This window comes from Stenella coeruleoalba (assembly GCF_951394435.1).
Source record: "Stenella coeruleoalba genome assembly, chromosome: 8".
Classification (NCBI taxonomy): domain Eukaryota; kingdom Metazoa; phylum Chordata; class Mammalia; order Artiodactyla; family Delphinidae; genus Stenella; species Stenella coeruleoalba.
In genome coordinates, this window is record NC_137154.1 from 50,563,073 (window position 1) to 50,586,910 (window position 23,838).

The 23,838-nt window shown below is 37.7% G+C and overlaps 1 protein-coding gene across 4 annotated transcripts in view; it reads right to left on the bottom strand.

Annotated features, from left to right (window-relative positions):
- The window catches only part of FCHSD2 (FCH and double SH3 domains 2), a 292,250-nt gene that overhangs the window by 17,904 nt on the left and 250,508 nt on the right, over nucleotides 1-23,838 (bottom strand). For all 4 annotated transcript variants that reach the window (XM_079928905.1, XM_079928902.1, XM_079928903.1 and 1 more), the window contains 2 exons: nucleotides 19,642-19,746; nucleotides 9,338-9,499 (listed from right to left, as the gene is read on the bottom strand). In XM_079928905.1, coding sequence (XP_079785031.1) covers nucleotides 9,338-9,499; nucleotides 19,642-19,746 — 267 coding nt within the window. The remainder of the gene's footprint in view (nucleotides 1-9,337; nucleotides 9,500-19,641; nucleotides 19,747-23,838) is intronic.

A 23,838-nucleotide genomic window follows, 5' to 3' on the forward strand; every position in this document is an offset into this window, starting at 1 on the left:
CAAAGTCCATTCAAGAAGAATAAGTTGAATAACCCTATCTCTATTAAAGAAATTGCACTTGTTGTTTAAAAAACTCCCACAGGAGGCTTCCCTGCTGGCGCAGTAGTCGAGAGTCTGCCTGCTGATGCACGGGACACAGGTTCGTGCCCCGGTCCGGGAGGATCCCACATGCTGCGGAGCGGCTGGGCCCGTGAGCCATGGCCGCTGAGCCTACGCGTCTGGAGCCTGTGCTCCGCAACAGGAGAGGCCACAACAGTGAGAGGCCTGCGTACCGCAAAATAAATAAATAAATAAATAAAATTTCTGCTCTTTGAAAGGCATTGTTAAGAAAATGAGAAGACAAGCCACAGACTGGGAGAAAATTATGTAAATCATCTATCTGATAAAGGATTTGTATCCAGAATATAAAAAGAACTCTCAAAATGCAATAAAAAGCAAACAAACAACCTAATAAAATATGGTTGAAAGATCTGAACAGACACTTCACTGAAGAAGATATACAGATGGCAAATAAGCATAAAAGAAGATGCTCAACATTATTAGTGAAATGCAAATTAAAACTACAATGATACACTACTGCATACCTATTAGAATATCTAAAATTAAATAGATTGACCATACTAAGTATTGGCAAGGTAGTGGAACGATTGGAACACTAGTACTCTATTGGAGGGAATGTAAAATGGTACAACCACTTTGGAAAACAGCCTGACAGTTCTTAAAATGTTAAACATATAGCCACTGTATGACCCAAACAAACATACATTCATAGCAGTTTTATTTGTAATAGCCCCAGACAACTCAAATGCCCATCATCAGGGTGAATGGATAAACAAATTGTGGTATATTCATACAACAGAATACTACTCAGCAACTAAAAGAAATGAACTATTGATACATGCAACAACATGGATGATACTCAAAATAATCATTCTGAGTGAAAGAAGTCAGACAAAACAAATTGTACACTTTTAAATATGTGTAGTCTATTTTATGTCAATTATACCTCAGTGAAACTGTTAAAAATATCAGTAAAGCTTGGGAATTTTAATGACAACTGGCCACACAGTATTTGAAGATGCTATAAGACCATTAATTAGATAAAAATAGGGCAGTCAGTGATTCACCAGATGCTTAAAAGAAAAAAAGGAATAAAATGCATAGCAATTGAAATGAATCATGATAAAGGTTAGAGGAATAAAGGGTCATCCACAGAGTAAGAAAGTATAGTAAAAAGCAGTGCTTTAGAGGCAGGGATATCTGGGTTCTAATCCCAGCTCTCTCCACTTACTAGCTGTATACTGTTGGGTGAGACAGTTAATTCTTCTAAATCTATCTTCTCATCTATAAATACATTCAGGATGGTTGTGATCATTAACTGAAATAATGTATGAATGTGCCTGACATGGAACCTAGTACAGAATAGATGCTTTACCAATGTGAATTCCCTCCTTTTGGTAGTATTTTAAGCTTAGTTGGTAGAACTGGAGTAGACAACTTATCTTGAGGTTCAGATTAATATTTCTGAACATGTAATATATGTAAGGATCTGTGTCAGGTACTTTACTTGTTATTATGGCTATGGAGAAAGTCAAAGAACATAACACAGCTAGAGACACTTCTCTTAGAAGTGAAATGCTCTACATTTTTTCAATGTCCTACTTTGGTCTTGGCTGTCAGTAAGTGAGAGTGGTTCCCTCAATCTGTGTACACCATTTCAACAGACATTATAGGTAATTCCCAGCACCTAGCAAAGGGTCTCATGAGCAGTGCAGGCTCAATACATGCTTACTGAATTGAATTAAACTGATGTTACCGGGAATTTGAAATGTTAGTTTCATTAAAAGTGTGGATATTTTGAGTATGGAGTTTAGTCCAATAAAAAGATGACTGCCCATTTGGAAATACAGTAAATATAAAAGCAATTGAAGATTGTTGTGTGTTCCATTATTTTCTGCAGTTTACATTTATTTCATTACAAAAATCCATTGTTTCTTTCTTTGGGATTTAGCTCAAGCCAACAAACAGATTTTTGTATTACAAAAACAAAGCCTGCTGGATGCAAGGACTATAAGGCATTATTGAGGCAGATGGGAACCAAACTAGCACCCTAAAGGTTTAAAATCTTTATTCTTGTCTTTCAAACACGTATCAACATGGTCTTCATAATGAGTAGAGTCAGAACTTCTTTCTTTTATTTTTTTTAAAATGATTTAAAAAAAAATTTATTTATTTAATTATTTGGCTGCACTGGGTCTTAGTTGCGGCACACGGGATCTTCGACCTTTGTTGCGGCATGCAGGTTCTTTAGTTGCAGCATGCAAACTCTTAGTCGCGGTCTGCGAACTCTTACTTGTGGCATGTATGTGGGATCTAGTTCCCTGACCAGGGATCAAACATGGGCCCCCTGCACTGGGAGCACAGAGCCTTAGCCACTGGACCACCAAGGAAGTCCCCTAGAATTTACTTCTATGCAACTCTGCAAAATGCTCATATACTTAGGGAGGCTACACAACAGAGTAATTGTCCGGATGCCTTGGCATGGTAGTTGGGGGAAGTGGCTGAAGACAAGGAAGTTATGTAAACACTGTCAGCTATAGTTTGAGAATCTAAGGAGGAAAAAAAGAGCAGAAAGAACAAAAATAAACCAACCTCAAACTAAAAATCTCTGACTCAGTAGTTCTACTTCTAAGAACATACCTTACAGAAAAAATCCCCAACATGAAAAAAAATGCATATAAATGTTTTTTTTTTTGTTTTTTTGTGTTTTTTTTGCAGTACGTGGGCCTCTGACTTGTGGCCTCTCCCGTTGCGGAGCACAGGCTCCGGATGCGCAGGCTCAGCGGCCATGGCTCACGGGCCTAGCCGCTCCGTGGCATGTGGGATCTTCCCAGACCGGGGCATGGACCCGTGTCCCCTGCATCGGCAGGCAGACTCTCAACCACTGCGCCACCAGGGAAGCCCCCATACAAATGTTTTAAAGAGTATTATTTAGAATATGCGGAGGCAATCTAAATATTAAACCTAAAGAGAACAGTTAAGTGAACACATTCCTGATGGAATACTATAGGCATGAAAAGGATGATTATGAAGATCAACCATCAATATGGAATGTTAAATAAAAATATACAAAATTAACTTTATTATGATAAATATGTTCAAAAAGGAATAGTAGAAAGAGGAAGGAATTCAATCAAGTTGCTAACAGTGGTGTTATAAGGATGGAGCTTTTGTCATTTTTTCTCTACTGTACTTCCTAATTTTTTATTATCTAGTTATATAACTCTTTCTACTCTACAATTAACATAATTTCAAAATTAGGTTGTAAACTGGGTATGGGTTTTTGAGTAAGAGAAGGCAAGAAAATAAGAGAAGGAAAGGCCCAGAGACCAACCTGGGTGTGGGGGCAACGTCAGTTATGCAGTGGAGGGGTCACCCCCACACCCCAAATCTCAGTAGGGGCAGGTCAGAGTTGCACAGCATGAAGGGTCACCCCCAAATCTCAGGTTCAGGGTCAGTGCAGGGCCTGTTTTCATCAGTGGGAGAAAGAAGGGGTCCTCCACTGACAGAACCAGTTAGAGGCCCGGCAAGAAGAAATGATTTCAAAACCAAAACTTAAAAAAAAAAAACAACCAAAAAAACGTTAGAAGACGGATAGGAATGGCCGGAGGTGAAGGAACGAGGGCAAGTTCTTCAGCCAGAAGCCCCACGAGATTCTGTTGAATGAAAAACCTTGTTGATCGCAAAGCAACTAACTCAGGTTCACGTAAAGCAGCTCCCAAACTTGTTTTGAACTTGCACTGCACCCGCATTTGCTGTACAATTAAAACAGCCCTATCAGTATTCCTATTCCGAGAATATGGAGATGAAGAAAAAACAAGAAATTCTGGTAGAGGTTGCATTATTTAAAATACTGACTTACAAAACTGCACTTGGCTTTTCAAGTCCTGGTGCTCTAAATGCAAGGGTTGATTCTCTCAAGTTCCTCACCCTGTGCCCCCCCCCAAATACAATTCTAAGACTGGCAAAAAAAAAAAGAAAATAAGAGAAGGGAGGGATGAGTGACAGAAGGGGTGACTGGGTCACTAGCAGCAATCCAATCATAGGAAGCTGTATGTAGACTCTGGTTAACCATCAACTGAATAATTATATCAGTAGAATGCTCTCCGTTTAAAAAAAATTGCTATATTCTGTGTTTTTTTTCCTTCCCAATCCTATATTCTGTACCACAGCATAATACAGAAGGCAAAGAGTTAATATTCGAGTAAATATAGTTCTATCCTTATTCTATAAGGTAAACAGACTCTATATTTTAAAAACACTTACCTTCTATAGGGTACTTTACACTAGTAATGTCTAACAGTACTATTAACCATGTTTTCCAGATGGAAGGGAATTCTAAACCTGATGACTAATGCTTTTGTTGGCATCTATAATGGAAGAAATAATTTGGCCCTCAGAATGTGTATTTATGCTCCCTGCCCCTCGCCAGCCAGCTGTCAGTATGAAGAGATACAAATCCCTCTAAATTATTTCAGGGCTGTCCTTTAAAATCAGGTTAAATAAATATTGGGATTTCATTAAACTATTTTATGCCTACACTTTTCCTTTATTTATATTGTTATATCCCTCGGCCGAAAGTGGGAAGACACAGGCTCCGTAAGAGTGACTAGAGGGAAGAAAGAGTGGAATGGGATTGCAAAATGCTCCTTTCACAGAGGATGACATGTCTCTAGATGAGCTGCTGTTTTGGGAAAGTTGTCAAAAATACCCAATTTATTCAACACTTACAACCAGACTGTACTACTCACTGCCAGACACTATACTAGGGACATCTCCTTCATTTCCTTCCTTCATACTCAGAAGCTTTTCTTTATCTCCTGTTAAAATTCTTCAAGGACTATCTTTAATGACATTTCCTTCATGAGGCAAACTTCTCTCCTCTTTTTCTAGCTGGTATAGGCAAACCTTGGAGTATTATGGGTTTGGTTCCAGACCACCGCAGTAAAGAGATTATCACAAGCGAGTCAAACTAATTTTTTGGTTTCCCAGTGCACATAAAAGTTATGTTTACACTATGCTGTAGTTATTAAGCATGCAATACCATTATGTCTAAAAAAATTTACATACCTTAAGAAATACTTTATTGCCAAAAAATGCTAACCATCATCTGAGTCTTCAGCGAGTCGTAATCTTTTTGCTGGTGGAGGGTCTTGCCTCGATGTTGATGGATGCTGACCGATCAGGGTGGTGGTTGCTGAGCGCTGGGGTGGCCGTGGCAGTTTCTTAAAATAAGACAGCACTGAAGTTTGCTGCATTCATTGACTCTTCCTCTCATGAACGATTTCTCTGTAGCATGCAGTGCTATTTCGTAGCATTTCACCCACAGTAGAACTTCTTTCAAAACTGGAGGCAAACCTCTTAAACCCTGATTTATCAACTAAGTTCATGCAATAGTCTAAATCTTTTGTTGTCATATCAACAATCTACAACATCTTCACCAGGAATAGATTCCATCTCAAGAAACCACTTTTTAAAAAAAATTTAATTTAATTAATTTTATTTTTTTGGCTGCGTTGGGTCTTCATTGCTGCGCATGGGCTTTCTCTAGTTGTGGCGAGCAGGGGCTACTCTTTGTTGTGGTGTATGGGCTTCTCATTGCAGTGGCTTCTCTTGTTGCGGAGCAGGGGCTCTAGACACACGGGCTCCAGTAGCTGCAGCACGCAGGCTCAGTGGTTGCGGCATGTGGGCTCTAGGGTGCACGGGCTCAGTAGTTGTGGTGCACAGGCTTATATGCTCCACGGTATGTGGGACCTTCCTGGACCAGGGTTGAAACCTGTGTCCCCTGCACTGGCAGGTGGATTCTTAACCACTGTGCCACCAGGGAAGTCCCAAGAAACCACTTTTTTTGCTCATCCGTAAGAAGCAACTCTTTATCCATTGAAGTTTTATCATGAGATTGCAGCAACTCAGTCACATCTTCAGGCTCCACTTCTAATTTTAGTTCTCTTGATATTTCCACCACATCTGCAGTTACTTCCTCCACTGAATTCCTGAATCCCTCAAAGTCATCCATGAGGGTTGGAATCAACCTCTTCCAAAGTCCTGTTCATACTGAAATTTTGACCTCTTCCCATGAATCATGAATGTTCTAAATAGCATCTAGAACGGTGAATCCTTTCCAAAAGGTTTTCAGTTTACTTTGCCTAGATCCATCAAAGGAATCACTATCTATCGCAACTATAGACTTATGAAATGTACATCTTAACTCATAAGACTTGAACATCAAAATTACTCCTTGATCCATGGGCTACAGAAGGGATATTGTGTTAGCAGGCATGAAAACAACGTTAAGTCTCACTGTACATCTCCATCAGAGCTCTTGGGTGACCAGGTGCATTGTCAATGAGCAGTAATATTTTGAAAGCAATCTTTTTTTCTGAGTAGCAGATCTTAACAGTGGGCTTAAAATATTCAGAAAACCATGTTGTAAACAGATACACTGTCATCCAGGCTTTATTGTTACATTTACAGAGAATAAGCAGAGTAGATTCAGCGTAATTCTTAAGGGCCCTAGGATTTTCAGAATGGTAAATGAGCACTGGCTTCAACTTAAAATCATCAGCTTCGTTAGCCCCTAACGAGAGAGTCAGCCTGTCCTTTGAAGTTCTGAAGCCAGGCATTGACTTCTCTCTAACTATGAAAGTCCTAGATGGCATCTTTTCCCACAATAAGGCTACTGTGTCTGCACCGAAAATCTATTGTTTAGTGCAGCCGCCTTCATTAATGGTCTTAGCTAGATCTTCTGGATAACTTGTTGTAGCTTCCACATCAGCACTTGCTGCTTCACCTTGCACTTTTATATTATGGGACTGTTTCTCTCTTTAAACCTCATGAACGAACCTCTGCTCGCTTCCAACTTTTCTTCTGCAGCTTCCTCACCTCTTTCAGCCTCCACAGAATTGAACAGAGTTAGGGCCTTGCTCTGGATTAAGGCTTTGGCTTAAGGGGATGTTGTGGCTGGTTTGATCATCTGTCCAGACCTCTAAAGCTTCTTCTCTACCAGCAATAAGGCTTTTTTACTTTCTTATCATTCATGTATTCACTGGAGTAGCACTTTTAATTTCCCTCAAGAACTTTTCCTTTGCATTCACAACATGGCTAACTGTGGCTCAAGAGGCCTAGCTTTTGGCCTATCTTGGTTTTCAACATGCCTTCCTCACTAAGCTTAATCATTTCTAGCTTTTGATTTAAATTGAGAGATGTGCAACTCTCCCTTTCACTTGAACACTTTGTAGGTTATTAAGTGGCCTAATTTCAATATTGTTCCATCTCAGGGTATAGGGAGGCCAGAGAAGAGGGAGAGAGACAGGAATGGCTGGTTGGGGGAGCAGTCAGAACACACACAACATTTATCAATTAAGTATCCCAATGGGTAAGATTCATGGTGCCCCAAAACACTACAGTAGTAACATCACAGATCACTGATCACAGATCACCATAACAAATATAATAATAATGAAAAAGGAAACCTTCACTTCATTAAAAAATGCAATTATTTGTGAAGTGCAATAAAATGAGGTATATTAAGCTTTTCTGATAGCATTTCACAAAATCATGAGATTTTGGAGCTGGAAGGGATCTTAGAATCTCTGAAACCCAGAGACTTTTTCCAAGGTGTGTTGATGAGTTAGGAGTTAGCAATTCAAGTTTGCTACACAATAGCTCAGTCATACACTGCCATGTATTGTTAAGATCCATAAAAATCTGTCTGCTCTACCAGCTTGTAAGCTCTTTGAGGAGAAAGACCAAGTCATCTCCAATTTGCCCAGGAAGTAGGCACACAAGTGATAAGTGCCTACCCAGTTGATTTAGTTAGAAAAGGTGCTAGTCTGAGGAAAATCATGTGTTTGATTGGTTGCCAACAGTACTGCTGAAGAAGCCAAAAGCACAAATGTGCCTGGAATTTGCCATCGTCATAAGTTCTGTTCAATAGAATAACCTGAATTAGATGGAAATTGTGACTTTTAAAAGATGCAACAGTAAGAGACATTCCATGAGACAGAGCAACTCTGCTGTACTAGAAACAGGGCAAGTTCTTCTAACCCCAAAGTTATGTGGGTGATATGTGCTTATTACCCCCAGTTAGATTACCATTAATAGTGAAATAAAAATAAACCTTCAATAGATTGTTTTTCCTTCATATGCACACCCACACACAATCCTTTTTAAATATGCAAGTGTATTCTCATTAGAAAATCAGAATGCTATGTGAAAAAACTGATAAAACTTCCAGGAATGTTCTTAAACTTTGGCCAATTTCTCTAGCAAAGATTCCTTTTATCTGAAAGGCACAAACAATGAAGAGGCACTACGGATACAGTGGAAATTCGGAAGATTAGAGTTTTAGCTTTTAGTTTGCTACATTCCATCTATCTATCAATTCATTCTCTGTCCTTCAACAGACATTTATTGAGTACCTACTATGTGCCAGGTACTTTGCTGTGCAGAGCAGTGAACCAGGTAGGCATGGAAATTACATTCGAGAGAAGATAGACAATAAACAAAAGAAAAGAAGAAGACAAGTATAGATTGTAATAAATGCCATATGGAAATAAACTGGATGAGAGAGGATAATGGGTGGGGAGAAAGCAGCAGAAAATACTTTAGTTTGACCAGGGAGGCATTATATATCTACCTATGTAGTATCAGGCAAATCACTGAACTTTTCTGATACTCAGATCTCCAGGATGAAAAACTAAGGTTGAACTGGATGACATCAGAGTGGAAAAAGCCCTGGATTTGGAGGAAGAAAACTTAAGCTTGAGTTCTGGCTTTGTTTGTAAAACTATACCTGCAGCACTGTCTCCCTGATGAAAGACACTGTGAGCAGAGTGTGACAGCCCTTGTGAACTAAACAGACTAAGCCACAGACTGTGTTCCTTTCCCTTCTTTACAATTGTTTACAACTCCCTGGATGTTTATTTTCATTACCCTGGGAAGACCTCTGAAAACTCTGGAAACATCAGACTAAAAGTTTTATCCTGCTACCTCCAGACAAGAAACATATCTACTTCATGAGTGGGATAATGATAAAGCTACTAGTGATAACATACTTTTCACTGCACATTTTAAGAAAAGCACTATTTTTTTCTTCTCGCTTTCCTGCACTAAATTTAACTCAATTAGTGACAGACTAAAGGAAAAAACCCCAAACCATTAGCAAAACCATTATTTTTTCTTTAAAATTTTGGCCATTATCAAGTTTGGCTACATAGTCAAAGAATAGCATCCTGCAGTGAAGTCAGCCCATCGTATCCAAGAAGAGAAACCGTACCGAGTGTAACGTTCCATTATTGGTCACTGCAGGAAGGCGGGCCCATCGCTCATTTTCCAGTTCTTCCATCACTTGGTTCATTGCACTCTTTAGCCATGTGTCCACGGAAACACCAATCTGCTTTAGTAGGTCCAGCCGGGCTTCAGCTTTCAACTTAATTATCTAAGAAAACCAAGAAAATGGTCAGAAATCAGAGCATTTTTTCCTCAAATTGATTGTTTTTAAGTTACTCCTGATTTATTAATTAGAACAATCTTGATGTTCATTAGCAATTCTTCCTTGTCATAGATGTTAATTTTTCACTTGGCAAGAGGGAGAGAGGAACAGGGGAAGAAGGGAAGAGGGAAGGGAACACAAGAACAGGAATCAGAGCTTGCTGACAATGGAAAAAGGCACACTTGCATTTTGACAAGTTACATCAAATATAACTTATCAAAAGGAAGATGTTAATGCACCATAAAGTCTGCTTTCCTTTCCTTTTAATAAGGCTACGCCTCAGAACATACCAAAATTTAGCATTTTCAATGGCCTTTTAACCCATTTCCTGGACTTTCTCTTCTCCTCTATAATCCATCTTTTACAAGTCTACGAATGATCTCATCAGTCACTTCCCTGCTTAAAAACTTCCACAATTCCTGACTGCCTACTGAGTACAGATTTTATATTAAATTATGATGCAGCTGTCAGAAACAGAAGATATTGAGAATAAAAAGTTCCTGTGCTCCAAATTCAAGAAAAGGAAACACTGTCTGTTTTTTGGCTCTTGTTCCAAGCCATAAGCAAGTAATCATAGAATTAGTTTAAACCTGTTCCAATCAAACAGTAACTGCTTTACTCCAATAGCCATGCCTCTGAGTCAGCCAATCTGTGACAGCCCCAAGCTTCTGCAAGGCAGCCAATCAACCACAGCCTCACTCCAGTAATCATCAGCAGTTAAGCTTCCACTCCTGCTTCCAACAGTCCATCAATCCCTACACACCAGTTAAAAGCTAGTCTGTAACACATGCCCAGTTTTGAAAATCTGCCAATCCCTGAAATCCACACTTCTCAAAACTCTTTGCATTGGTTCTACTTTGTCAGAAAGATTGTATTTTGTAAGTATCATTCTCTTTTGTTTTAGCAAGTACTAAACTCAGCTTCATTCTTCCTCATATTAGAGTGGTTGTCTCTTCCTTCAACATTTGAAGGCTCCACTGAGATAATTTTGAGGACCTTCACTTGATGGCCTTCTGTGGACATCCTGGACAAACAAGTATGCTCACTGAGCCCTTCTGGTATGCGATTCTGATCACTCTCTGGATTCTCTGCTGAGGGAGTTTGTATCAAAAAGGATCTGACATCTGACTTGTTTCACTGAGCTCTCATTGCTGAATTTATATTGTATTCCTAAGATTTTAAAATGAGATAAAGGGACTTCCCTGGTGGTCCAGTGGTTAAGATTCTGCCCTTCCACTGCAGGGGGCACGGGTTTGATTCCTGGTTGGGGAACTAAGATCCCACATGCGGCATGGTGTGGCCACACACACACAGAGAGACAAATTCATATTACATAAAATTCACCATCTTAGTCATTTCCAAGTACACAATTCAATGGTTTTGGATATCATATAGACCTTTATATAAAGTTTTTGGCTTGCAGGCACACTATTTGGTAAACGGTCTTGTAAAAATCTTATTCTTCTAATAATTTTTTTTGGTAACAACTTTACTGAGATGAAGTGCACATATCATACAATTCACCCATTTAAAGTGTATAATGCAATTGGCTTACAGTATATTCACAGATATGTGCAATTATCACAATTTTATTTTTTTTTAACTTTTTATTTTCTATTGGAGTATAGTTGATTAACAATGTTTGTGATAGTTTCAGGTGTACAGCAAAGTGATTCACTTATTCATATTCATGTATCTATTCTTTTTCAAATTCTTTTCCATTTAGGTTGTTACATAATATTGAGCAGAATTCCCTGTGCTATACAGTAGGTCCTTGTTGGTTATCCATTTTAAATATAGTAGTACAATTTTAGAATATTTTAATCATCTCCAAAAAAAAACCCATATCCTTCAGTTATTGCTCCCTTATCACTTATTCCCTGTAGCCTATGGGACCACTAATCTACCCTTTCTCTCTATAGATTTGTCTATTCTGAACATTTAATATAAATAGAACCATACAATATATGGTGTTTTGTGTCTGGCTTCTTTTACTTAGCATAATGTTGTTGAAGTTCATCCATGCTGTAACATGTATCAGTATTTCATTTCTTTTTATGGATACTGTGGGTAGAACACATTTTGTTTATCCATTTGTCAGGTGATGGGTTGTTTCAACTTTTCAGCTAATATGAATAATGTTGCTACAAACATTAGTATACAAGTTCTAGTGTGGACATATGTTTTCATTTCACGTGGCTATATACCTAGGACTGGAATTGCTTAGTCATAAAGTAATGGTATGTTTAACCATTTGGGGAAATTTCAGATTGTTTTTCAAAGCAGCAACCTCATTTAACAATCACACCAGCAGGGTGAGGGTTACCATTTCTTTACATCCTGGCAAACCTTGTTAATGTCTGCCCTTTTTGATTCTAGCCATCCTAGTGGATGTGAAGTGGTATCTCACTGTGGTTTTGATTTGTATTTCCTTGATGACTAACGATGTCATCTTTTCACGTGCTTACTGATCATTATATATCTTCTTTGGAGAAACGTCTACTCAGAACCTTTGTCCATGTTTAAATTGGGCTGTCTTTTTACTGCTTTTGCCTTTGTCTTTTTATTGTAAGTTTTTGATGTATTCTAGATCAAAGTCCCTTATCAGATACATGATTTGCAAATATTTTTTTTCCCATTATGTGGGTCTTTCACTTCTTGATAGTGTCTTGTGAAGCATAAAAGTTTTAAAAGTTTGATTAAGTCCAATTTATCTATTTTTTTCTTTTGTTGCTTGGGCTTTTGGTGTCTTATCTAAGAAATTAATCCAAGGTCACAAAGATTTATCCCTATGTTTTTTAAAATAGTTTTATAGCTTTAGCTGTTATATTTGGGTGTTTGATCATTTTGAGTTGAGTTTATTTTTTTATATGGTGTGAAGTAGGGGTCCAACTTCATTCTTCTGCATGTGGATATCCAGTTGTCTCAGCACCATTCTAGTATGCATTTTAAACTAATATAAGCAATGAAATGTTTTTGAAAAATAAGTGAACCAACAAACCTCTTCTTGGAAATTATAAATGTAAGTCATTTAATTGCTGAAGCAAAGAAACAAAGAAAACAGAGAGAGACAGAGAGAGAGAAGTATATTCTGTTTTCTCAAATCCAAGTAATCTAGTTTTCATAAGATTTATTCTTATCAGTACTTTACCAAACAATTGAGGAACATGGTATTTGCAAACTTAGATTTTTTTTTTTTGCAGTACATGGGCCTCTCACTGTTGTGACCTCTCCCATTGCGGAGCACACGCTCCAGACCTGCAGGCTCAGCGGCCATGGCTCACGGGCCCAGCCGCTCCGCGGCATGTGGGATCTCTCCGGACCGGGGCACGAACCCGTGTCCCCTGTATTGGCAGGCGGACTCTCAACCACTGCGCCACCAGGGAAGCCCTAGCTGTTGTTTCTTGCCAAGTTCCTTGGAGTTTCTGCTGCACATGTCTATTTAGGTTTAGCCAAGGATTTGGATGGTTATTTATATGCAAATTTGAGAACTCCCTGACATCCAAGCTCAAGCCAGTAAGACTTAGGCTCTCTGCTTGAATTTTTTAAAATAAATAAATAAATTTATTTATTTATTTTTGGCTGCGTTGGGTATTCGGTGCTGGGCGTGGGAGCTATTCTTTGTTGCGGTGCGCAGGCTTCTCACTGCAGTGGCTTGTCTTCTTGTGGAGCAGGGGCTCTAGGTGCACGGGGTTCAGGAGTTGTAGCTCACAGGCGCTACAGCACAGCCTCAGTAGTTGTGGCACACGGGCTTAGTTGCTCCGCAGCATCTGGGATCTTCCTGGGACAGGGTTCGAACCCGTGTCCCCTGCATTGGCAGGAAGATTCTTAACCACTGCGCCACCAGGGAAGCCCTTCTCTGCTTGAATTTTAGTTGTACAGCCCCTCACAAAGAGCTGTAAAATGTAAATGTCACCATGAATAGTCCCATTCTCTGAAGAGTCTTTTCCCCTCTAGATTTTATATGCTTTGGGTCATTTTCCAGTTCTATCAAATAGGTATTTTAAATATTTTTACCCTTATTAATAATTGTTATCTAAAAGAGGATATAAGCTAGCCCCTTATTATCAGAAGCAGAAACCCTTGTAGAGATATAGTCTACATTCAAAGAAATCTTAAATTTCACTCAGCAATTTACTATTAATAATATTTGCATTGTAATTTTGAAACCGTTTAATATAGATGTAAGATAAGGCAAATAAAATATCGTATAATATTATTAGGAACTTAAAATTTCAATATAAGATAAAAAGATACAAATATAAAATAAAGAAGTTTAATAAAATCTTTCCAATTTTAAATTTGAATTGAAAATATCAATATGAACTCATGATTAAAAAAAAATTCCTAGCTCTAACAACAAAGGAAGGGCCAAGAAATAAATGACACCCATAACAATAAGCACCTTCACAGCCTAGACTTTGGTGTCTAAATACTATTCTATATTAAAAGAAAGCAGAGCTTCTTGGAGAAAAGGCTAATTCTAAGTCTGGGCAGGGAAAATACAAGGTGAGCCTAAGATAGCTTGTTGTGCTAGAAAGCAAAAAATGTTCAAAGACTAGTGGGAGTAATGTCAAAAGGACACAGAAGTCAGCTTAAATGGACTCTCAATGGCCAAATTTAGACAATATTGGGCTTAAAGAAGGACAACTGTAATACTGAAAATAGATTAAATGGATAAAAATCTATAATAAATTGTAATACATAAGGTGGGACTCCATGAGGAGACTCTGTAAAGAATAAGTGCTGGGGAAAGAACATCTACCGTGGAGCTGTGAACTGAAAAACTCCCAGAGATTGTATAGGGCTGAAAGATGTTGCAGTTCCGTCCAGCCAGAGTTGAGAGACCAGAGACCTTGTTGGATACTCATGGCAAAAGAAGAAACTGCAGAAAGGAAATTCATTAGTAATAAGGCTAAATTAGCCCTACTGGAAAGGCTACTCTAAACCAACCCAAAGCTTAAAAACAGGCCTTGAACAGATCAAACTGAGCTGGCTGCCCAAACAAAACTCAACAGGCTTTAAAATAAGAAAAGAGAATCCAGAAACTCAACAGCCAAACAGTCACAATTCCTAGTATTCAGTAAAAAATAGTACTAAGTATTTGAATAGCAGAAAAATATGAGCCATAACCAAAGGAAACATCAGTCAATAGAAAGAGAGCCAGAAATCACAGATATGACGGAATGAGTAGATGAGGACTTTAAAGTCACTATCATAAACATACTTAAGGATTTAAAGGACAACATGAAGATAAATGGGAGTGAACTGGAAGATATAAAGAACCAAATATAATTCATAGAGCTAAAAATGTAATATCTGAAATCACAATTCACAGGATAGCCTTAATAGCAGGTTATACACTACAGAAGAAAGGATTAGTGAACTTGAATACATAATAACTCATCAAACTGAGATTATGATAAAAAATAAGGCTGGATAAAAGTGTGTGGGGTGATCTTTATATGTGATGTATAGGACAATATCAAGTGATCTATTATTCATGTTGTTGGAGTTGAACTAACCTATACGAAAGAAAGCAGAGCAGCTGTTGCCTGGCCACAAAAGAACCTTCTGGGGTGACAGAAATATTTTATATCTTGATTGTGGCAGTGGATATTTAGGGGTGCGCATTTATCAAAGCACATTAAAGTGTTTACTTGAAATGGCTACATTTTATTTTATGTATATTATGCCTTAATAAAGTTGATTTTTAAAATTCCATGACATAGTAATAATACTTAAGAAAGGGAGAAAAATACTCATTTGCTGTCCCTGGAGGTGACTAGCACTTGTTAATTGCAATGGAAAAAGAAAAAAGAACTTTAACAGTAGAAAGATTTGGTAGTGCCACCTGAATTGAAAGTGACTATTCTTAGCATCAGTAGTGAGAAAACTTGGTAAAAGCATACTGTGATGAAAAACACAGCATCATTTATAAAGTATTCTTGCCTAAAATATAGACTATAGTCAGATCTTTAAACTTAACTTCCATTTTATAGTATAGAAATAAACACATAAATTTAATATTGCAAAATATTAATAGTTGAATTTAGCATATTGGAAAATATATATTTATTCTTCATCTTTTTTGTATGTTTGAAAATTTTCACAATAAAAATTGAAGAAAGTGGTTAGTTAAGAGGTCTACTAACATACTACATTATAAGAGTACAGTGAAACCCCACAATAACAAGTCTGGAGGTAATATAAATTTGGATATAATATGATTGGAAATTTTGTTTTTATAGCAGGGTCACCCTTAGCATTTCATTAACCTTGTAGTAATGAGGCCTCACATTTTATGCAGCTGAGGTTTTTCGACTTCTCTTATAGCATTATGGCAAGGGTCTTACCATTTTTGAGTCATTGAGTACAACAGTGACATTGTAATTTTGAATTCCTCATGTACAAGAGAAACTTATGAGATGATAATTTAAAAAAATGGTATCTATTAAAATGTGTTTATATAGACAAGAAGTGATTTTAGTTTTGGTTTTGTTAATTAATTTGATACCATGTATTTTGGCTTTCAAATGAACATTCAATTCAGATCATAAAATTTAGTTAATATCTTGGAGAAAGAGTCATATAGTTTATAGTTCCTCCTGCAGACATTAATACCTAACATGTATAAAATATCATTAAAAATTTCTGGGTATCTTTGACTTCTTACATTAACTTCCTCCTCTTTGTGTTAAACATTTCACTGTTGAAAAAGAGAAAAAACTGCCCTCAACCCAGATAAAGGTACAATTTAAACACACAAAAAAATAATTGTATCCTGAAACATAAGTCATATACAGCTTCCAAAAAGGGCATTTAAAACTCCTGGTTTCTTGGCAAGCTACCTTAAAAATAGGTATGATATGTCAGATCAAGAATGTGTGTGTATCCGTATGACAAAAGGCATTTCAAAAAATTCAAATACCTAAATACCAGGTTAAGAAAATTGTTATTAAAGTTTAATTTAAGCAGTTATTGCCTCAATCCAATTCTTAAATTAGTCAGGGGCTGCAAAGAGTAGCACAGCTAGTACAAATATTCTTGTGATAGTCGTAGAGATCATAACAATATAACAATAGGTTGTTCATCAATGTATATCTAGTATACTCATCAGTATCTGGCACGCAGCAGATACTCATTAAGTGTTTGTTAACCTAATGAATTAGTGAGTCTGTCCCCAAATTAACCAGCCAATAATTAATTAATCACTATATAACCTCTATTATACTATTCTTTGGAAATAGTATACTATTCCTATTCTTTGGAAAAGCACAGGCCATTTACAGTTTCAATTTCTTATGACTGGAAAAATTTCTTTAATCTATTACTGAGTGCCACAAAGATTTCTACTCTAATTAGCAACACTGAATGGAAACACATTATAGAAAATATTGGATAAAGCAGATTAATCAACAAGGGAGGGTAGCATTCATGTTGCAGGAGTTAAAAACCAAACATAAAGGACATAATGGAATTTTAACTAGTTTACTCTCTTTTGTGTATTTATAATAACTATTGAATGGAAAGAGAAAATCCAATACAAATGATACACAGGCAGAAAAAAGAAAAAGAGAATCTATTGAAACCATTACTGTCAATTCCTCTGAAGGCTCTTGTGGTCTAGTCTATGCAAAAATTTCATTATGACATTCTTGTAAATAATACTCTAATACTACCCTCATATTTTCCATCTAATTTTAGCTGGGTTATTTTTTGTAACTGATAAGTGGAAATCAAGTAAGAGATTGCTTTAAGATAGCAGTAGGATAAACTATATTTCACAGATATTCAAAACTGAGATAATGGATCTGACATCACGGTTTTTAGCATATTGCATATTTTTGGTAAGAAAATTACCTTTGAGACTGCAGACTTAAATACTAGTATTAGGAGAGATGAGACGTTCTGTTGTGGGACTCTCACTTCATATTTTTAGCTTTAAGTTAACAAACAGAGGGCAGTTTAGCACATTCATGGAAATAACAGGTCATTCAGCCTAAATGCAGACTTTGTGTGATTGATACCTACTACTGCTACTACTGAAGGGCATGGTGGAGGTAGGGTACCAGACAGTGACACCATGGATGAAGTCTGGAAATGGAAAATACATGAGAGAACACACCCTTCAGAAAACTTCTGAGACTTGTCCTGTTCTGTCAAGGCTCTGAAACTGGCTTCACGCAGAGTCTGGAGAAACGAACAAGAAAAGTTCTTCTACACAAGCCAACGTTTCTCAAACTAGGCAAGAGCCTGCCAACGTGCTTGGCCAGAACCCTAGGGCAGCGGTTTAGCCATGACCCTGAGTTCAGTGAGGAAAATGGCTATTTATCGTTCACTCTGCTCTCTTCACTATGGAGGCTGTGGATCATGTGCCAGGAATGAAGGCAAGCTGGGGTTACTGGGGCTTCTCTAGACCAGGCAGATAGCAAGATAGCAAGCCTCTTCTGGTTCAGATCACTTCCATGGGGCTGTGCCAGAAACATGCTCATATTCCCTGTCTTTGCTGATGCTGCCTCTCCACTTACTACCAACCCCCACTCCTTGCCCCGCCCCCATCACTGAAATACTGCCTCAAAACCTCTAGAGATCTGAGAGTGTATTTGAAAATCACTAGCTTAGATTAATGCTCAACCCAATACAAGAATTTCTTGTATAGAGTCTTCTTATACACTTATAGTGCTGCACTATATCTTAAGGCAGCTTATTTTGCCATTGGGCAGATCTGTTAGAAAGTATTTCCCAGTAGCAAGCTCAAATCTGCCTCCTTCCTACCTTCTTTCAGTTCAAGTTCTGCCTCTTGAGGTTGCATGGCATAAGTCTGTGCTATCCCTTTTTCATCTGTCAATATCCATCTTAAGTCCTATCTCTTTGTGTTACCTGTCCTAACAACTCCCACAGTGACCTCTGTGTCCTTTGGGTTCCTTAAGTGTTAAGTACACTCGTGTGGACCACTCCTTGGCACTTATGCTTTACAGTCTTAGTTATCTTGGGCATTCTTTAAGCCTTCCTAACAAGAACATATTCTCGTTGAAGGCTGGACAGTCGCAGTGTTTTGTTTTTTTGTGTTTTTTTTTGCGGTATGCGGGCCTCTCACTGTTGTGGCCTCTCCCGTTGCGGAGCACAGGCTCCGGACGCGCAGGCTCAGCGGCCATGGCTCACGGGCCCAGCCGCTCTGCGGCATGTGGGATCTTCCCGGACCGGGGCACGAACCCATGTCTCCTGCGTCGGCAGGCGGACTCTCAACCACTGCGCCACCAGGGAAGCCCCGCAGTGTTTTTTTAATGTCTACTTCCACGTCCCTTCACTATGTTGCACTGGATAGATACCTAAATACAAGTGTGCACAGGTCCTTCATGAACTGGTCTTAACCACAATGACTTTCCTTACTTTCTACCACATTTCTTTACAAAAATTCTCCATGCTAATCAAATCCAACTGCCAAACTACATCTTATATCTTCCTCCTTTGCAAGTAACTTTTCTTTCCATCTCAACTTCTCCCCCTGTAGGTCATGGAATATTAGCCTAGGGTACATGAACTTCTGAATACTATAAATAAAACGTACATTTTTTTGTGGTAGAGAGGATTTCACACTCTCATATGATCCTCAAAGGGTCCCATGACTCCACAAAAGATTAAAATCCACTGCTGTAACTTTTGCCTTGTCTGCTTAACCAACTCTTCTCTATTCTTAAAAAGTCAGCTTATGCCCCTGGATCCAGTGAACCTTTCATACGGGGGGAGACTTTTCTAGGCACTGAACTTATATGTATCAATTTCTATACTATGCTGACTGATTTATTATGTAACTTGTGAAAACTTTAAAATTAATATCTTTATTGTAACTTAATTCTTTCGTTATTTGATGTTTCATGATTGTAAACTCTTCATAATGGGATCAGTGTCTTTTTGTTATGTGTACTACCTTGTATGAAACAGGCACTCAAAAAGAATACTCTGGACACAGATGGTGAATCAATCTTCAAATTAATCAGTGTATAGAAACTGAATTCTAAAGGTCCACATCACGGCTGTGACATTGCTGGAGCTGGGCAAAATGTCACAATTAGCTGCCACCTCACCTCTGCTTTACGAATATTTTCTCTAGCTTCATCTATTTTCTGTTCCAACTCTGTTCGGCCTTGTTCTGAAACTGCAACTCCATGACATTCCAGATCATCTAGAACCTATTAAAGAAAATAGGAAAATGATGATTGCTTTCTATTTTTCTCTTTTTTTTCCTTAAAGTGACTAGAGTATCTAGATAATTTTAAAGACTTTAGTGACAAGTGACCATGATTCCCTTTTTAACCTTTGTTTTCATTTATTTATTTGATAATTTAAAAACCTCTGAAAACTGAGTTATTTGTAGTGAGGTGGATGGACCTAGAGACTGTCATACAGAGTGAAGTTAAGTCAGAAAGGAAAAACTAATACCATATGCTAACACATATATATGGAATCTAAAAAAAAAAAGGGTCTGAAGAACCTAGGGGCAGGACAGGAACAAAGACGCAGCCGCAGAGAATGGACTTGAGAACACGGGGAGGGGGAAGGGTAAGCTGGGAAGAAGTGAGAGAGTGGCATGGACATATATACACTACCAAATGTAAAATAGATAGCTAGTGGGAAGCAGCTGCATAGCACAGGGAAATCAGCTTGGTGCTTTGTGACCACCTAGAGGGGTGGGATAGAGATGCAACAGGGAGGAGATATGGGGATATATGTATATGTATAGCTGATTCATTTTGTTATACAGCAGAAACTAACACACCATTGTAAAGCAATTACACTCCAATACAGATGTTAAAAAAAAAAAACAACTTCTGAAATAATTATAGACTTACAGGAAGTTGCAAAAGTAGTAGAGTCCCTTCACCCAGCTTCCCCCAAGGGTAACAACTTATCTAACTATAGTACAATATAACACCCAGAAAATTGACACTGGCACTATCTATAAACCTCATTTGAATTACATGTTTTGATATGTATACCTTTAATTTTTAAAAATTACATGAATATAAAGCATTGTTTCTAAATAACAACTAATACAAAATGGTAAAAAGTCTGTTGTATCTTCATACCCCACCATGTGCTCCCCACCCCAAGATAAAGACTGTCCCATCAATTTATTTGTATTTTATCAAGCCATCTCTTATGTATTTCCTTACATGCTTTGTACAGTTTTGTTTGAAAAATAATAAAATGAGATCTACCTTCCCTTCAATGTGTCTAAGAAACATTTTTGTGTTTGTACAAACTGATTGACTTCATTCTCTAATTAATCCACAGATTCAATAGTTCAACCATACCATATTTTGTTTACTCTTACTATATTGCTATCTGAGTTTTCAAATTTCTCAATACTATAAACAGTACTGTACAAACAACCTAGTCAATGATTCTTTGAACACATACGGGAATATTTATCTAAGGTAAAAACACAGAAGTGGAAACTGTACATTTTTATAGACATTGCCAAATTGCTCACAAAAGGCTGTACCTACTCTTCTAGTAGTGTGTAAGAGCATGTTTCTCTACATTTCACCAACACTGGATATTGTCAATCTTTGAAATTTTATAAAAATTATCTTATTGTTTCAATTTTCATTTCTCTGTAATAGAATATCATTTCATATGTTGCTGGTCATCTCTATTTCTACTTTTATAAATAGGCAGTTCATATCCTCTAACCATTTTTCTACTTTTTTGTCTTTTTCTTATTACTTAAATATATTTCCTTCCAGATATTAGTCCTTTTTCTGTTATTTATGTCACAAATATTTCCTCCCATTGTATTCCCTTTCTCTTAACTTTTTTTTTTTTTTTTTTGCGGTACGTGGGCCTCTCACCGTTGTGGCCTCTCCCACTGCAGAGCACAGGCTCCAGATGCGCAGGCCCAGCGGCCATGGCCCACGGACCCAGCTGCTCTGCGGCATGTGGGATCTTCCCGGACCGCGGCACGAACCCACGTCCCCTGCACCGGCAGGCGGACTCCAACCACTGCGCCACCAGGGAAGCCCCCTTTCTCTTAACTTTTAAAAGTTCTTTTGTTTTACAGAAATTTTTTATGTAGTCATATTTATCAAGCATCTTACTTTATGGGTTCTGGGTTTTGCGTCTTACTTAAGAAGCCACTGGTAATATGCCAAAAATATTCTATATGTTTTTTAGTTTTTAGTAGTCTTGTGTCTAGCATTTAGCTCTTTAATTCTTTTGAAATTTACCTTGTATATGGCAGAAGGGAGAAATCTAACTGCATATTTTTTCCCCAATACACAGACAATTGCTTTAATGCGATTTACTGAATAAATCCTTTCCCCAAAGAGTTGAAATACCATTAACATGTTTTTGATTTACTTATTTTTTATAAATTTTTTTAAAAGTAATTTAATATTTATTTATTTATTTTTGGCTGCATTGGGTCTTCGCTGCTGTGTGCAGGCTTCCTCTAGTTGTGGCAAGTGGGGGCTACTCTTCCTTGTGGTGCACGGGCTTCTCATTGCTGTGGCTTCTTTTGCTGTGAAGCACGGGCTCTAGGCGCACAGGCTTCAGTAGTTTCAGCACATGGGCTCAGTAGTTGTGGAGAATGGGCTTAGTTGCTCCACGGCATGTGGGATATTCTGGGACCAGGGCTCATGTTCATGTTCAGGGACCGGGACCGTGTTCTCTGAACTGGCAGGCGGATTCTTAACCACTGCACCACCAGGGAAGTCCAACATGCTTTTTATTATGAAATATTTCAAATATACTCAAAAGTAAAGAGACTAGTATGATGAACTCCTATATATTGATCACTAAGATTCAGTTAACGAGACTTTTCCACATTTGCTTTACCTACTATCCTTTATTTTTCTTGTGCTAAAGCATTTTAAAGCAAATTCCAGACATCTTGTCATTTCATTCCTATATGTTTTAGTGAAAGTCTCTAAAAACATGAACTTAAAAAAAATACAACCACAATACTGTTATCAAACCTAACAATAATTCCTTGGTAGCCTTAATATGCTGTTCAGGGCTTCCCTGGTGGTGCAGTGGTTAAGAACCCGCCTGCCAATGCAGGGACACAGGTTCGAGCCCTGGTCCAGGAAGATCCCACATGCCAAGGAGCAACTAAGCCCATGCGCCACAACTACTGAGCCTGGGCTCTACAGCCTGTGAGCCAAAACTACTGAACCCACGTGCCGCAACTAGTGAAGCCCGTGCTCCACAACAAGAGAAGCCACCGCAATGAGAAGCCCGCGTACCACAACGAAGAGTAGCCCCTGCTCGCCACAACTAGATAAAGCCCACAGGCAGCAATGAACACCCAACGCAGCAATCAATCAATCAATCAATCAATCAATAAGTAAGTATGTATGTAAAAAATATGCTGTTCACCATTAAAATTCCCTGTCTGCCTGAAACTGACTTTTTAGGGTGGTTTGTTTGAATCAACAGCTAAAGGTCCATACATACACAGATCATTTTTTTTTGATATATTTGTTAACTCTTGTATGATACTACAGTTTTAATTACTATAATCATTACTGCATCTTTCAGTATGTGTTAAGGCACAAATGTCTCATTATTGTTGTTACTGGCTATTCTTGTACATGAAGAAAAATTCAGATACATTTTAGGATCAGACTGTGAAGTTTCTCTAAAAATATTTTCTAAGTTTCATTGGGATTTCACTGAAATTACAAATAAATTTAATTTAAAAACCATATAAAAAAAGTCAGACAGAGAAAGACAAATACTGTATGTTATCACTTATATGTGGAATCTAAAATATAAAACAAACTAATGAAAATAACAATAAAGAAACAGACTCACAGATATAAAGAACAAACTAGTGGTTACCAGTGGGGAGAGAGAAGGGGGCAGGGGCAAAACAGGGGTACGGGATTAAGAGGTACAGACATGCATAAAGTCAAAAAGCTACAGGGGTGTACTGTACAGCACAGGGAATACATCCAATATTTTATAATATAACAAATGGAGTATAATCTTTAAAAATTGTGGATCAGTATGTTGTACATCTGAAACACATAATATTATAAATCAACTATACATCAATAAAAAAAAGAATTTAAAAGTTAAAAAAAAATCTACAATATTTGAATCTCTCCAATTACCCATGTCTTCTTTGATAAAAAAAAAAGTCTTTCTTCTTACAGGTCATGACACTGGTTGATTTATCAGTATTTTATTGCTGTGGTGAATAATTTTTTTCCAACTGCATTTTGCAATTGATTATTATTTCTAGCTAATATGAAAACTAATGATTTTTGTAT